The sequence below is a fragment of the Hypoxylon fragiforme genome, assembly GCF_022984875.1.
Source record: "Hypoxylon fragiforme strain CBS 206.31 chromosome Unknown GGS25scaffold_9, whole genome shotgun sequence".
Lineage (NCBI taxonomy): Eukaryota > Fungi > Ascomycota > Sordariomycetes > Xylariales > Hypoxylaceae > Hypoxylon > Hypoxylon fragiforme.
The window spans coordinates 2,002,383-2,014,780 of NW_026054764.1; the positions used below are offsets into that span (position 1 = coordinate 2,002,383).

A 12,398-nucleotide genomic window follows, 5' to 3' on the forward strand; every position below is an offset into this window, starting at 1 on the left:
AATATGTCTTATGTCTCGTGGAAAGGGTGATTCATATAAATGGATTATCATCAAAACCAATATGGCTGTGAACAGTTACGTACAATACCTAACTACCCTAGGCATATCAAACAACAATACTAGCTTCGTGTTCCTAACCCGTATATACGTGCGTGCTGCCCCTCCCTCAGCCCCGGCGTTTGCACCTAAAGCCGCTGGACAATTTGTTCCATAAATCCCACAACCTATCTTTATTTTCTTTCCATACCTCGTCCCTCTTCTCGCCCCCCTTCTCATCCCCTTCCTCCTCCCCCTCACTCCCCCTTTTCTCCACCACTTCGTCTTCGTCTTCGTCTTCCAGAAAGACCACCATTCGCTTACCCGGCTGGTCCTCAGGCCAGAACTCCATCGTCGGCGTCACCGCCAGCGCATCTATAGCCTCCTCCACCTCCTCCCCATCACGAATACCCTCTTCCCCCCCTCTATCACCACGCCCCGTCATCGCCAAGGCCACAAACACAATCTCCACAAACGCATTCTCACACAACCCCCCCTCATCCTCCGGCGCGTCTCCGCATCGGAAGACGATCTCGCGACTAAGCACGCGGCAGCACGAGTGCAGCGGGCAGGCTATCCCCACCGCCCCCAACGCATCGCCTTCGGGTGACAACAAGGTACTGCTGCTCCTACCATTAGCCTCTACCTCACAGACATGGCGATCCCGCTCGTCGGCGTTGAAGTTGAGCAGTTCGTGATGGTAAGCCGCGTGTACGTTTTGATAGAGACACATGGTTAGTTACCTACTTAATCGCCAAGTTTCCGTCACCAGGATAGAGATATAACCCTAAGACACTAAGAGATACCTAGGCAGGTACGCTGTAAGTACCAGGCAAGTTGTGTGCCTACTAGGTTAGCTGGAGGTGTTCAATACGTCCAGTATAAACTACTAGAGTCGATTATGTAACTCCTGTGGAACGACGTTCGCTATTCGGGCCTCTACTTAATCTTCTTCCCAGATTGTATTGTGACGTCTTGACGTGAATTGGTAAAAGTGCAGGGGATTATCAAATAGGTGGTAAGCAGTAAAGAACCTTACACATTCAACGATAAAAAACATTGGCTTGGTACTCATAGTTTTCAACATTAGTCTCTTTATCAACAAAGGACTGGCTGTTAATTGCTAAAACACGATGTTTGAAAAGCAGAAAGACACAACAGCATATCGAGGCATAGGCAGGTTTCAGAGCCACTAACAAAAAATGTAGAAAGTCTTTCATCATTTGAGAGGCCGGCTACCTCGGGTCTAATACTACATTGGGGGGGCCGACGACCGTAAAAAGCAAAAATAAAACTACGGAAACACCTTGTCACTCCTAATTCCATGCCTGGCCTTTTATGATACCCCCAAATTACTTAGTCATCATCGGTATAGCGCGGACCAGCAGCGGGTGTTTCCGCACTGTAAGCGCCGGGCGTAGGAGCTCCATAGTATCCGCTCGAAGATGCGAAACCACTCGCCGCAGGTGTAGGGGCAGCGGCAGCAGGCGTGGGTGCTGAATCAGCTCCCCACCCTCCTTGCCAACCCCCGCCAGGGGTTGGTGCATTCATGGCGCCCGGCGTGGGGGCATTGTAGGCACCGGGCGTTGGTGCATTCATGGCTCCAGGTGTAGGAGCACCGAGAAGACCAGCACCCGGTGTTGGCGCATCGTACGCGTTCGACGATCCGCTCGCACCAGGCGTGTAGCTCCACGCGTCGTTTCCAGTTGCTCCAGGAGTGGCTGCAGATGCACCGTATGGCGTTTTTGAACCCCAGCTATCACCATTGCTACCACCGTATGCGGGCGTCTTGGATCCGTGACTGAAATGGTCCGGGGCTGGTGTCTTGGCACCTGAAGACCAAGCCGGAGTTCGGCTTCCAGAGCCATAAGAGGTTCTGCTTCCATCATAAGGGTTGACCGTGCGAGAGCCATCAGCCCATGCAGGCGTCCGGCCACCATCACCACTTCTATTCCATGATGGAGTACGCCCGCCACTCGCCCCCCCAGACGGAGTTTTCCAGGCAGGGGTTCGTGACGAGGCGGCACCTACGGGAGTTCGCCCACCACTCCAATCTGTATTTCCCTGAGAAGATTTGCCGGGACCGCCCTGGCCGGGACGACGGTTATCGTAATTCTTGATCTCGCGACCTGTGATACTATCACGGACTGTGATATCGGTTTTCGCTACGCTGACAACCTTGCCCTTGCTATGCAATTCTACACGCGCGTGTGTATCAGTGGTGTCTTTGACGCGACCAAGCGAACCCTTCCAGCCTCCCTTTCGAATCGTAACAGTCTGGCCGATAAGCTTATCACGCCCGAATGAGGCCTTGGGAGGCGGCATGTCGTTCCTACCTCCACTCGGGTTCAACCGCCTTGCAGGATTCATGACAGACAAATCAGGACCAGAACTGGCAGCGCTTACACGGCCACCCTTGGCCGAGACAGTAGACACATTGCTGACCTTGGCCACGAAGACGCCAGCGTTCTCGTTGGTGGCGTTTGTATGACAGAATACATACATGCGGTGGATGTGGATGATCTTGCCCTGTCGTCCCATGCCGCCATTTTCCTTAACGACATCGTCAGGCCTGATTTCAGATCCGGTGCGATCGGCGGCCACGGCAAGTTTTCGCTTTGGCAATTTATTAGCGATCTGAGAGGGCATCACTTGTCTCGCGTCACCGTTTTGATCAAGCACAACCAATGTCTCTCGGTCAACCTTGACGATACAGCCAACAGTTGTAGGATCCAGTTGGACTAGATCAAGCAATGAATACTGGCCTAGAGATCCCTGACCACCGATGTCACTGGCCTCTCTTAGATCTTTACTGAAGACAGTGATCTCGGTGGTTGTTTGATCGGTCAGGAGAGTGACACGATCCTCAGAGATGTTCACAACCATGCCCACCTCATCCCGATATCGACTGCCCCCGATGACCTTGACATGATCACCGGTTCGGAATCGTTTACGGAGACCTTTGGTAGGCACTTCAATAGTTTGTCCGTATAGATCACCCTCCGTGACTTCAATAGTGACAATGTCTGCTTGTACATTCGTAGTCTTGCCAACCACGCCTTTCTGTTCACCTTCGTAGACTTCGACGACATCACCTGGAAGGTACGCAACATTGGCATTACTGTCTTTGAGACTGGCCGCGAGGGATTTGAGATCAATGTTTTCGACACCATCCTCACCGCCAGAGGCAAACTTAGTAACCTCCTCCAGCGTCGGGTTGACATCGCTCACAACCAAGTGCTGGATTTTGATATCCTTGACATGGAAACCCTTCTCAAACTCGTCGCCATTGTAATTCCAGGTATTGGTCTGGCTGCTGTATTGCAAGGTGCGTGGGTGTCTCTTTCGGGCTTCGACTTCGCTGAACAACCTCTGAGGAGGCTTTGGGCCAGCGACTGGGCGCTTTCGTTTCCCATCAATGCCCATAGACATGGACTCGTCGCGTAGTCCGTAGTCGAGCCTGGGAATGAAACGGACCCTAGCATCGAGGCCGTTCTCTGTGATGTCAAGAACCTGGGCAAGGTCACCTGCATGTTTGGCGGGTCTGCGTAGCCGTACCCAGGCACCGGGTTCTAGAGTAGGCGTCTTCTGAACTCTCATGAGGTCGGGCCGCTCTTTGATATCGACGAGGAGGAGCTTGGAGCGGGGATACACGTTCATCATTTCCTCTAGAGCCAACAAAACGTCGGTTTGTCGGGGGGCTTCTACGTAGATGAGACCTTTCATGATGGAATTGGGGCCAGCTTTTTCAAAGGCTCCCGTGATAGCCATTTGCTCCTTGGAATGTATTCGCTCAATAACCTTTTTCATGATGGCCTGGATCACCTCGCGCTCCTTTCCTTCTTTGCATCGTACGCCCCAGATGCCAGGATCCTCAACACTTGGGAGAAGGAGGCGCTGAGGAACGATAGCGGAATCGCCCATGCCTCTAGCAGTGCGACGATTGCCATACTTGCGTACGTATCCTTCGGCAGCTTTCTCAAGGTCTTCCTGGGTGATGGCATCGCGTTGTCGGTCGAGTTCTCGATGTCTTCTATCGTCGAGTCGACTTTGTTCGCCGAAGTTGTCAATATCTTCGTTCTCAATAAATCCCTCGTTTTCTTCAGCAGCATCTTCGTCATCTTCAGCTTCATCTTCTTCGTCGACTTCAGCTTCAATATCGACAAAGTGATTTCGGTTGTTGCGACGACGTTTGCGACGGTGGCTCTATATAGGAAAAGTTGGTTAGGCATTGGATATGATGTGGTGGGAATATTGTATTGCGGGGTAGAGAGTAGCGAAGAATTGCTCACTTGGACTTCATCATCCTCATCCTCTTCGTCATCCTCCTCCTCTTCGTCGTCTTCCTCATTTACACCACCTAACTCGCCCTCCGCATCCTCGTCTTCCTCATCGCCGTCATCATTATCACCTCTTCCAGTACGAGAAGGCGAGGATTTTCTTGATGGCTTGGGTTGGTTGTGCTCATCATCATCCTGATTTTCCTCGTCACTGAGGTCGGCAGGCGCTGGATTGAAATCCTCCTCGTCTTCGGACTCGGGCTGATCGTGGTCGCGAGGATCACTCATTGTATTGGTTGATCAGTTGATTGATTGATTAGAATGTAATTGATTGATTGATGAAAGGAGTGAAGGTGAGTGGATGAAAAAGAAAAAGGAAAGAAAAAAGGGAAGAAAGTTTAAGATGAAGAGTAGATTAATGAAGAGTTAACGCGGAAAGACGGTTTCTTTATGATCAAGCTTGCATCAGCAAGCACGACGTGATGGGGAAATCCTAGGGAATAAATTCTGGAGGATAGGAAGGAATAAGCCAATCATAGGTCACTGGTACGTGCTACAGTGCTACAGCCTACTAGTAGTCACGGTATTGCACAGTACCTAGTAACTACCTAGTAGTTACATATGTATGTACTAAAAAGTTGAAAGTGGGTCCTGTTCTGTATCTAGGTATATATGGATACCTGGCACCTGCGGGCATTAGTTAGTGTTGTTGACTTCAAAGTTAAAAGTTCAAAGTGAATTCATAAAATTCGGAATTTGAGAATTTGAGAGAGCTTAAAAATCAAATATCGGTCAAAGCACAGACCTAGTTATTTTCAAAGCTACAAAACATTGAAGCTGTCAAGACACTAACTTACGGAATACCATCACACCTAGGGCAGGATATAATTTATAGCTCAGCCTGTATAATTTCGATTTCGACGTGCCATCTCATTGCATTGAAACCATTTGAAGTCCCTATCAATCAAGGCCCTGCGAACCTATCACGTAGTCTACGTCTACGTACCTATTACATAGGCATGTAAGTCATGACACTGGCTTGTCACATTAACACGTTCGTCCTTTTCCTCCCATGCGATGACTGCTAATATACAGGTTAAAGCTCCTCTTTGAATGAATAATTGGTATTGTTTTTCATGGCCCCGCCTTATAATCCCCTTCCCCCTTATCATCATATGTCGTATTCGAGCCTCCCTTCGTCAAAAGTAACCTGCTCTAGTCGAACCAGTCATGTCCATTCACCAGCGTAATGCTAAGAGCTCCTTCATAACCAAAACGAGATGCAGGCCCAAAGAACGCCCTGCTTCGTAAATGCACAAAGCAATCTGAAGAGTGGTGCCAGTCTATAGATACTCGCTTAGCGTCTTCTTTAGCAACTAGGGCTTTGCTCTGCTGTGGCGTGATGAACTGCGTAGACCTTCCCACTTGTATAACCTCACACCTTCACACCCCAAACCCCACGCCCGCCGCTGACGCCTAGCCAGTCGCCAGCACCATCGCTGTTATGGAGAGGAGGAGCCCAGCCCAGGTTACCAACTTCATAATCGCATTGCCAACTTGCGACTGGGGTTAGATGCTTCTCAGTCGATCCAGCACCATTGGAAGAGGAACCTGTGCTAGGGGTGCTGTTCATGAGATCCCACAGCAGAACCTGGCAGTCATCACCCCCTGAGGCAAGTAATCCTCTCCTCCCAGGCGACCATTCAACCGAGTTGAGGGACCCACCGTGGCCTCGTAATTCCAATAGCGCCTGTCCTGGTTGCCGCACGTCGAGTATGCGAATGACGTTTGAGTCTTGTGCGAACGTGGCTAGCAGGTGAGTATCGTGGGGCGAAGTAGCCAATCTTAACAACGGTGGCGCGTGCGACATAGTTTGCTGTGCTAGCGTTGGGCTCATTCTTCCACCATTCACATCTGTCGCGTTGTTAGCAAATATTATAGAGGAACGGAGGGAAATTTCTAGGAATTACGCACCCCGGTCGTCCTTGGCGGTTGGTTCATAGATAATAGTGCTATGCTCCAGGCTACGAAGGTCGAACATGCGCACACTGCCGTCTTGTCCACAGCTGACGAATACGTCCACACTATTGGCACAAAATCGAACATCGTAGACTTCCTTGTCGTGCGCAATCAACTGCGTCTTGGCAGTCAGGGACGGAATATCCCATATTGTGCAGGTCGTGTCAATGCTTGACGTAATGATGAGACTCGGTGAGACAGTGTTCCAATCCAACGATGTCAGAGGTGCGGTATGATCAGGCGTCTTCGAATTGGAAAGTAGTGCCAATGGCGTGAGCTTTGTTATGGGTGCGCCCAAACCAGACTTGTTAATATTGTTTGAATGCGCCGATGGGGCGTCGGACGGCAGAGACCAAAGTCGCAGATGATCACCAGAGGTGGCCAGAAGGTCAGTAGTCTGTTTCTGAGAAGATGGGGGCTCCCACAAAAGGCGCGTGACGGGGTATGAATGCGTTGCTTCTGCAACTTTGGTGAACTCCATGCTATATTTGGACGACCCAGGGACATATACATCAGAAGGGGCGCTAGCAACTTGAGTGTCGAGAATTTGTATCTACATAGGAAGTTCGGTTAGTAATTGTCTACATGTTAGAGCTGGGGCGTTTAGGTCATCGGCATACAAAGTTGTGTCCATCTTCTAGATAGCTTCCAATGGCCAACTTGCCGGCTCCCCTACCCTGGGGAGCCCACTTGCACCAATCGAAAGCGTAGAGTGCCCAAGGAGCCATGTAATTGCTGGTAGATGGTTGGACATTGGCGAGGTCGTATCCCAAAGTGCCGGGCGGGCCATCAGACAAACTTGAGTCGGCGCGCGGCCTAATATCCGCTAGACCTAGCGGAGTGTTGGAAATATTTCGCTGGGAACCTGGAGCGCCATATTTGGTATCTTGTGGCGAGATATATTGAGAGGGGCCAGCCGCAGATCCTCCGGGTGTTGTAGGAGTGTAAGGAGAGTAAGAGGTAGAAGGTGTTTCGTAAGGAGCGGCAGGGCTAGAGCGAGAGTAGCTATGCGACATGCTCAGAGCCGGGGGCTTGGAGGGTGAAGCATACTCGCTTGGGGAGTGCTGTATGGCGCCCGACATGGTGGGAAGAGTCGGTGCGGTATTAGCACTCAAAGCGGGAGGGCGACCAGGACCTAGTCCTCCAGGCTGAAGTACGTTAGGCACGCCCGAGTTTTGGTATTGAGAATTGACTGATTGCGATACGGGTTGTTCGAGCTTGATGTGCGGACCGCCGGAAGTGGTGTTGAATTCTCGAGGGGAGATTTGGCCGCTGTGGCTCATGGTGGGAGAAATATGGAGTTCGTCGTGCTGGGAGTGTTGAGAGCTAAAGGTATTAGTTCGTCTCGGGGCGGTACCGTACTGCCCTGGCTGGTTCATATTGGCTGCGCTAGCAGTCGCGACAAAGCGATCGACTCCTATTGGCTCAGATTGCGGCGAAAGGGCACGATGAATGCGAATGCAAGGAGCAGTTGTGGCCGCTGTGATGGTCGTAGTCGCGGTCCCGGTCACTTGGGCTGTGAAGGTGGACGGAAAAGTGGAAGTGGGAGCAGTAGTCAATCCAGTCGACGTGGGTATTGATATCGATATCGGTATCGTTAACGAAGGAGAGGTTGAAGACGGCGTACAAGTTAATGTAGCAGAGACCGAACCCGTGGCGTCGGGCGGAAAGATCTGGTTGGGCTCTGCGACAAATGTTGGTGGTACAATTACCGCCGGCGCTTGAGCTGATAATGATTCTGACACCTGAGGTATTCTTGATATTGCTAGTGATGAAAGCGAAGGTGATTGAGATGGTGATGATGATAACCACTCAAGCCCAATCGTAATTGGAGGTAAATGTAAACTGATATTTGGCGGAGTCGTGACTGGTTGAAGGGTCGTCTTCTCATTGCCCGCGCCTGCGCCTTCGATACTGGCACTGGCTGCTGGCGCTGCCTTTGTAGTTACTAGCAATTGAAGTCGCTAACGTTAGCAATTTCAGTGGGAGAAAAAGACCGTAAGAAATGTTATGGATGTACGATGTACAAGTACCCATCTATGGATGGATGCATGTAAACCCCCACTAAGGTCGCGAAGAGGGATTGGGCTCTGTCTGGGCTTTCCAAGTTTGGGCTTTGGGATTGAGCGAGATAAGGGCAAGTGCCATTGCAACTAGGGAACCACATGCAGGCATCCACTGTGCAGTTTACACAGCACTCCACCTACCTAACTAACCTACTAGGTAGTGCCTAGTACTGCCTACTGGTAGGGTAGGTATTGCTTAGGTAAGTGCTAACTGGAAGGTAACAAGGTTCCCCTCATTGGATAGTGATGTACCTTTTGTCAACTTCAACTTACTTTGTTCCTGAACTTCCTTTACAGCGCCTGGTCTTGTGGTAGCGGGAGCCGCTACATAACCCAGAGTTTGGGCAGCTTGAAAAATAGCAGATGTTGAGGGGTTGATGGATCGATCGTTCTTATCGATCATGTTGCGGGATAAGCGTTGGGATGGCATACTAATTATAATATGTAGGTAGTATTCATTATTGTAGCAACTACAACCATAGCCACCTGTGAAAAAAGTGAATATGGAGTTAGAACCTTGCACTCATGTTGCAATACATTTTCTATCATGTACCACGTGCAACTTGAACTATGTATGGTTAGGGTAGGGAGGGTACCTGGGTAAATATGTAGTATTATGTACATACATTTGACACATGTGGATGTCACTGGATGACACTGGATCATTGATGTGCCTAGGTTAGGCTGTACCTACCTACTTCTCAACCAAGGAAGCTACATGTTTTGACTAAATTTACTACTAGGTATGTAGTTAAACGACATCCATCTCTTAATAATCACACACTAGTACTTTGTAGGTCTACCTGGGACCTAGGTTCAATGGCTGGAGACCTTGATCCTTAAGACTTTAAACAATCCACCAGTCTACTACTATATGTACTAGCCTGAACATTGAACCACTTCAAAACATCCATCCAATGTTCTGCATAGCCATGTACAAATAAAGATAAATAAGCAGGTAAACATCATATCCTATGTGAATTCACAAGTTTTCATTCTTTACCTACATAGGTCTCCACGGATTTTCTAGACATCTAGGATCGGCTTTAGCAATTGAGTCAGCAATAAAGAAACACCTCAAAAGTTCTATTTCCGTCACGCCATTGACATCCCATGAGGAGCTCGATCTTAGCTTCTTAGCATATCGTCGAAAGCTTCAAGTTCACCCATTGTGATTCAACAACAATTCTATATCAATAAATACCTATAGTTTTATTTTATTTTCATCCTTCACACTCCTCATGACACGACCGAGCACTGTTGGGGGAGACAGTCTCCCCTCACTCCTGTTGTTACCTCCGCCTCCGCAACCTGCATCCCGGATTGCGCTTAACGCCGCATATGACCCTCCTATTAGAGCCGTCCTTTCAAGATTGAAATGCAATCAAGCCGAGGATGGCGAGGCAACCTTGATTGTCGCCCTTGTTTCACCTATTCTTACAGGCAAATCTTTACACCAAAAGTCTCTGTCTTGGTCCCATGCCCAATCTATTCTAGCTGATCTATACAGCATCATATCCGTCATCTGCACTCAGTTATCGGTGCCCACGGATGTCCATGCCGGTCCCGGGTCCGTAGATGTCCGCGTTCTCTTGGTTGATCATGGCCGCTCTAAACTACAGCCAAGAGATTCAAAGCAAGCCATAGAACCCAATAATACGGTGATAGTCGACCTTACTACCTTCGCTTCGGCATACCACCCCTGGAGTTACATATTTCACCCTAATAATGAGCCCGGTTACGAACTACTCTCAACTTACCTGAAGTGTTTTGAAGGCGTTCAGACAGTAAAGCACTCCCAGATTGTTGTTGTTGAAGGTGGACTCGCCATATCTGTTCCACCATCAGTTCCTTTGCAGGCAATTCCACAAACAAAACCTCATTCCGTCGTGTGCCTGGGAGGGACTTTTGACCATTTACACCCTGGACACAAGCTACTTTTGACTGCTGCCGTCTTGCTGCTAGATGTCCCCGAGGATGGGGCATTACACCCATGCCAGTTCGTGATTGGCATCACCGGTGACGAATTGTTGAAGAGAAAGAAATATGCGGAATTTGTGCAGCCTTGGGACGAGCGTGCAACGAACACGATTCAATTTCTAGCTTCTATCCTCGAACTATCCAGGCACGGCTGGAAAAATAGTCAGGCCCCGCAGGTCACCAAGACTGGCGGAGAATACACTGCTCTATTCCGAAACGGCACTATCGAAGTTCGCTGTGTAGTTATTCAGGACGCTTACGGACCTACCATCACAACAGAAAACATGGACGCCCTCGTAGTCTCGGGCGAGACGAGAAGCGGAGGAGAAGCCGTGAATCAGCGACGAAAAGAACTCGGCTGGCGACAGCTAGAAATATTCGAAGTTGATGTCCTCGATGCTCAAGGGGCCGTGTATAAGTCGACGGATACTCGAGATTTTGCAACAAAGATAAGCAGCACCGCCATTCGGAAACAAAAAGCAGAGTCTCGTGCTTAGCCCAGGAGTCACATTTCCATCAAAGATGTACTTAAGTATTCAATATCAGTAGCTGACGGTAGTCTATTACATGAAGAGGGTCTGTCCTCCATCCATAAGAAGATCTGCGCCAGTGAAATAACTTCCCGCACGACTCGCGAGCATCACAATGGCCCCTGCTATTTCATCTGGCTGCCCCAACCTCCCTGATGGATTTCGGCTAAGCCACGTCTTTTTCAATTCGTCCAGGTGATCCCCCTCGTTTAGGATGGTTTCCATGTAGCCAGGGGAAATGCTATTCACCCTAATCCCATATCTAGCCCATTCCGCAGCTAGTGACTTCACCATAGCCAACACACCCGCCTTGGAGACGTTGTAGGGTACTTGGGGTTGCGGAAAATTCACTTTATGGCCTGAAATGCTCGCTATAAACGTCATACTCCCGCCAATTCCACGCTCTATCATCGTCCGAGCGATTGCTCGCGCTACGAAGAAACCACCAAGAGTGTTGACATTAAGCACTTGACTCCATTCTTTTGTTGACCATTCTAGGGCATGTTTGCAAGCGACTATTCCCGCAAAGCTTAACAGGATATCAATGCCACCCAACAGCTTTACTGTTTCACTAATGGCTGCATCCACGCCGTCTTCTTGCGCAACATCGACCTTGAGAAAATGGATCTTGGCATCAGGGAACTCGGATTGAAGCGTATTGATTTTGCCCTGTGCCTCGGTCGGGTGCATATCGAATATCATTAGGCCTTCGAGTCCATGTTCAAGAAGAGCCCTACATGCTGCGAAGCCAAGATCTCCAGCCCCTCCAGTGACGACGGCATTACCCCTTACATGAAATCGTTCATGGGCCCGAGAAGCCGCCGGGATCTCGCGGGGTAAAGGCGGAGGTGGGGCCGTCAAGGAACCCGGGGAGCCATCCCCTAACACCATCTGGGGTATGACCCTAGCCGTAAGATCGGATCTATTAGTTGTCATCTTGGCTTATCGATCGAAGATTATTCAGGGAAGAGATATAGTAGAGATGCCAATTTCTCATCGACATTTTCATAAGCGATCATCTCTTCATTTATGTCAAAATATTGCGGGGTCGTTTCTATCTACCAACCCATGACGGCTGGGCTGAGCTGGACGTGCAGCTTATTCTCCGCTCCAAATTTCATCCCAGAACTTGCGAGATCGGTTAGGGACTCCACCCTTTCTCCATGTGGAAGGACGTCTCCAATACAGTATCTCATAGTCTGGATCCAGTTCCTAAAGCCAATGCTTGATTGTGGTTATGAAGGATTTGCGGAGACTCAACGGCAATTTTACTTGAACTTATCGATCTTACAGTCGATCGCTCCGATTGTGACACCATAACGCACAGCCATAGGCTCAATGATCTACTATTATAAGTCTAGTACTCCGAGTTTGTGCCTGCTTGGGGCTTCATTGTCGAAATTCGGCCGGAAGGCTAGCAGTTGCAATGATTCGCCCATTCATCACGATGGGTGCCTATACTTCTGTCGTTCTGGACATTCGTCGCT

At 49.5% G+C, this 12,398-nt stretch overlaps 5 protein-coding genes across 5 annotated transcripts; 1 reads left to right on the top strand and 4 right to left on the bottom strand.

The window, feature by feature from the left end:
- Positions 1 to 61: 61 nt before the first annotated feature.
- GGS25DRAFT_507913 (uncharacterized protein) lies at positions 62 to 1,225 on the bottom strand. The gene has a single exon (XM_049262429.1). The coding sequence runs from the start codon at positions 767 to 769 to the stop codon at positions 167 to 169; it is 603 nt and encodes a 200-aa protein (XP_049113262.1). The 5' UTR covers positions 770 to 1,225; the 3' UTR covers positions 62 to 166.
- GGS25DRAFT_507914 (transcription initiation protein) lies at positions 1,226 to 5,058 on the bottom strand (the record flags this gene model as incomplete). Its single annotated transcript, XM_049262430.1, has 2 exons — positions 4,329 to 5,058; positions 1,226 to 4,242 (listed from the first exon to the last, which is right to left on the bottom strand). Coding segments are annotated over exons 1-2 (3,122 nt in total), but the record flags the coding sequence as incomplete, so codon positions are not given.
- A 693-nt stretch (positions 5,059 to 5,751) lies between these two features.
- Positions 5,752 to 7,714, bottom strand: GGS25DRAFT_515903 (WD40 repeat-like protein; the record flags this gene model as incomplete). Its single annotated transcript, XM_049263131.1, has 3 exons — positions 5,752 to 6,230; positions 6,291 to 6,888; positions 6,956 to 7,714. The coding sequence occupies 3 exons, from the start codon at positions 7,712 to 7,714 to the stop codon at positions 5,752 to 5,754; spliced, it is 1,836 nt and encodes a 611-aa protein (XP_049113264.1).
- Positions 7,715 to 9,056: 1,342 nt separating this feature from the next.
- Positions 9,057 to 10,911, top strand: GGS25DRAFT_457718 (pantetheine-phosphate adenylyltransferase-like protein). The gene is made up of 2 exons (XM_049258908.1): positions 9,057 to 9,144; positions 9,199 to 10,911. Exon 2 carries the CDS (start codon positions 9,643 to 9,645, stop codon positions 10,876 to 10,878), a length of 1,236 nt encoding a protein of 411 aa, XP_049113265.1. The 5' UTR covers positions 9,057 to 9,144; positions 9,199 to 9,642; the 3' UTR covers positions 10,879 to 10,911.
- Positions 10,912 to 12,151, bottom strand: GGS25DRAFT_457470 (oxidoreductase). The gene has a single exon (XM_049258903.1). The coding sequence runs from the start codon at positions 11,845 to 11,847 to the stop codon at positions 10,945 to 10,947; it is 903 nt and encodes a 300-aa protein (XP_049113266.1). The 5' UTR covers positions 11,848 to 12,151; the 3' UTR covers positions 10,912 to 10,944.
- Between the last annotated feature and the right edge of the window lie 247 nt (positions 12,152 to 12,398).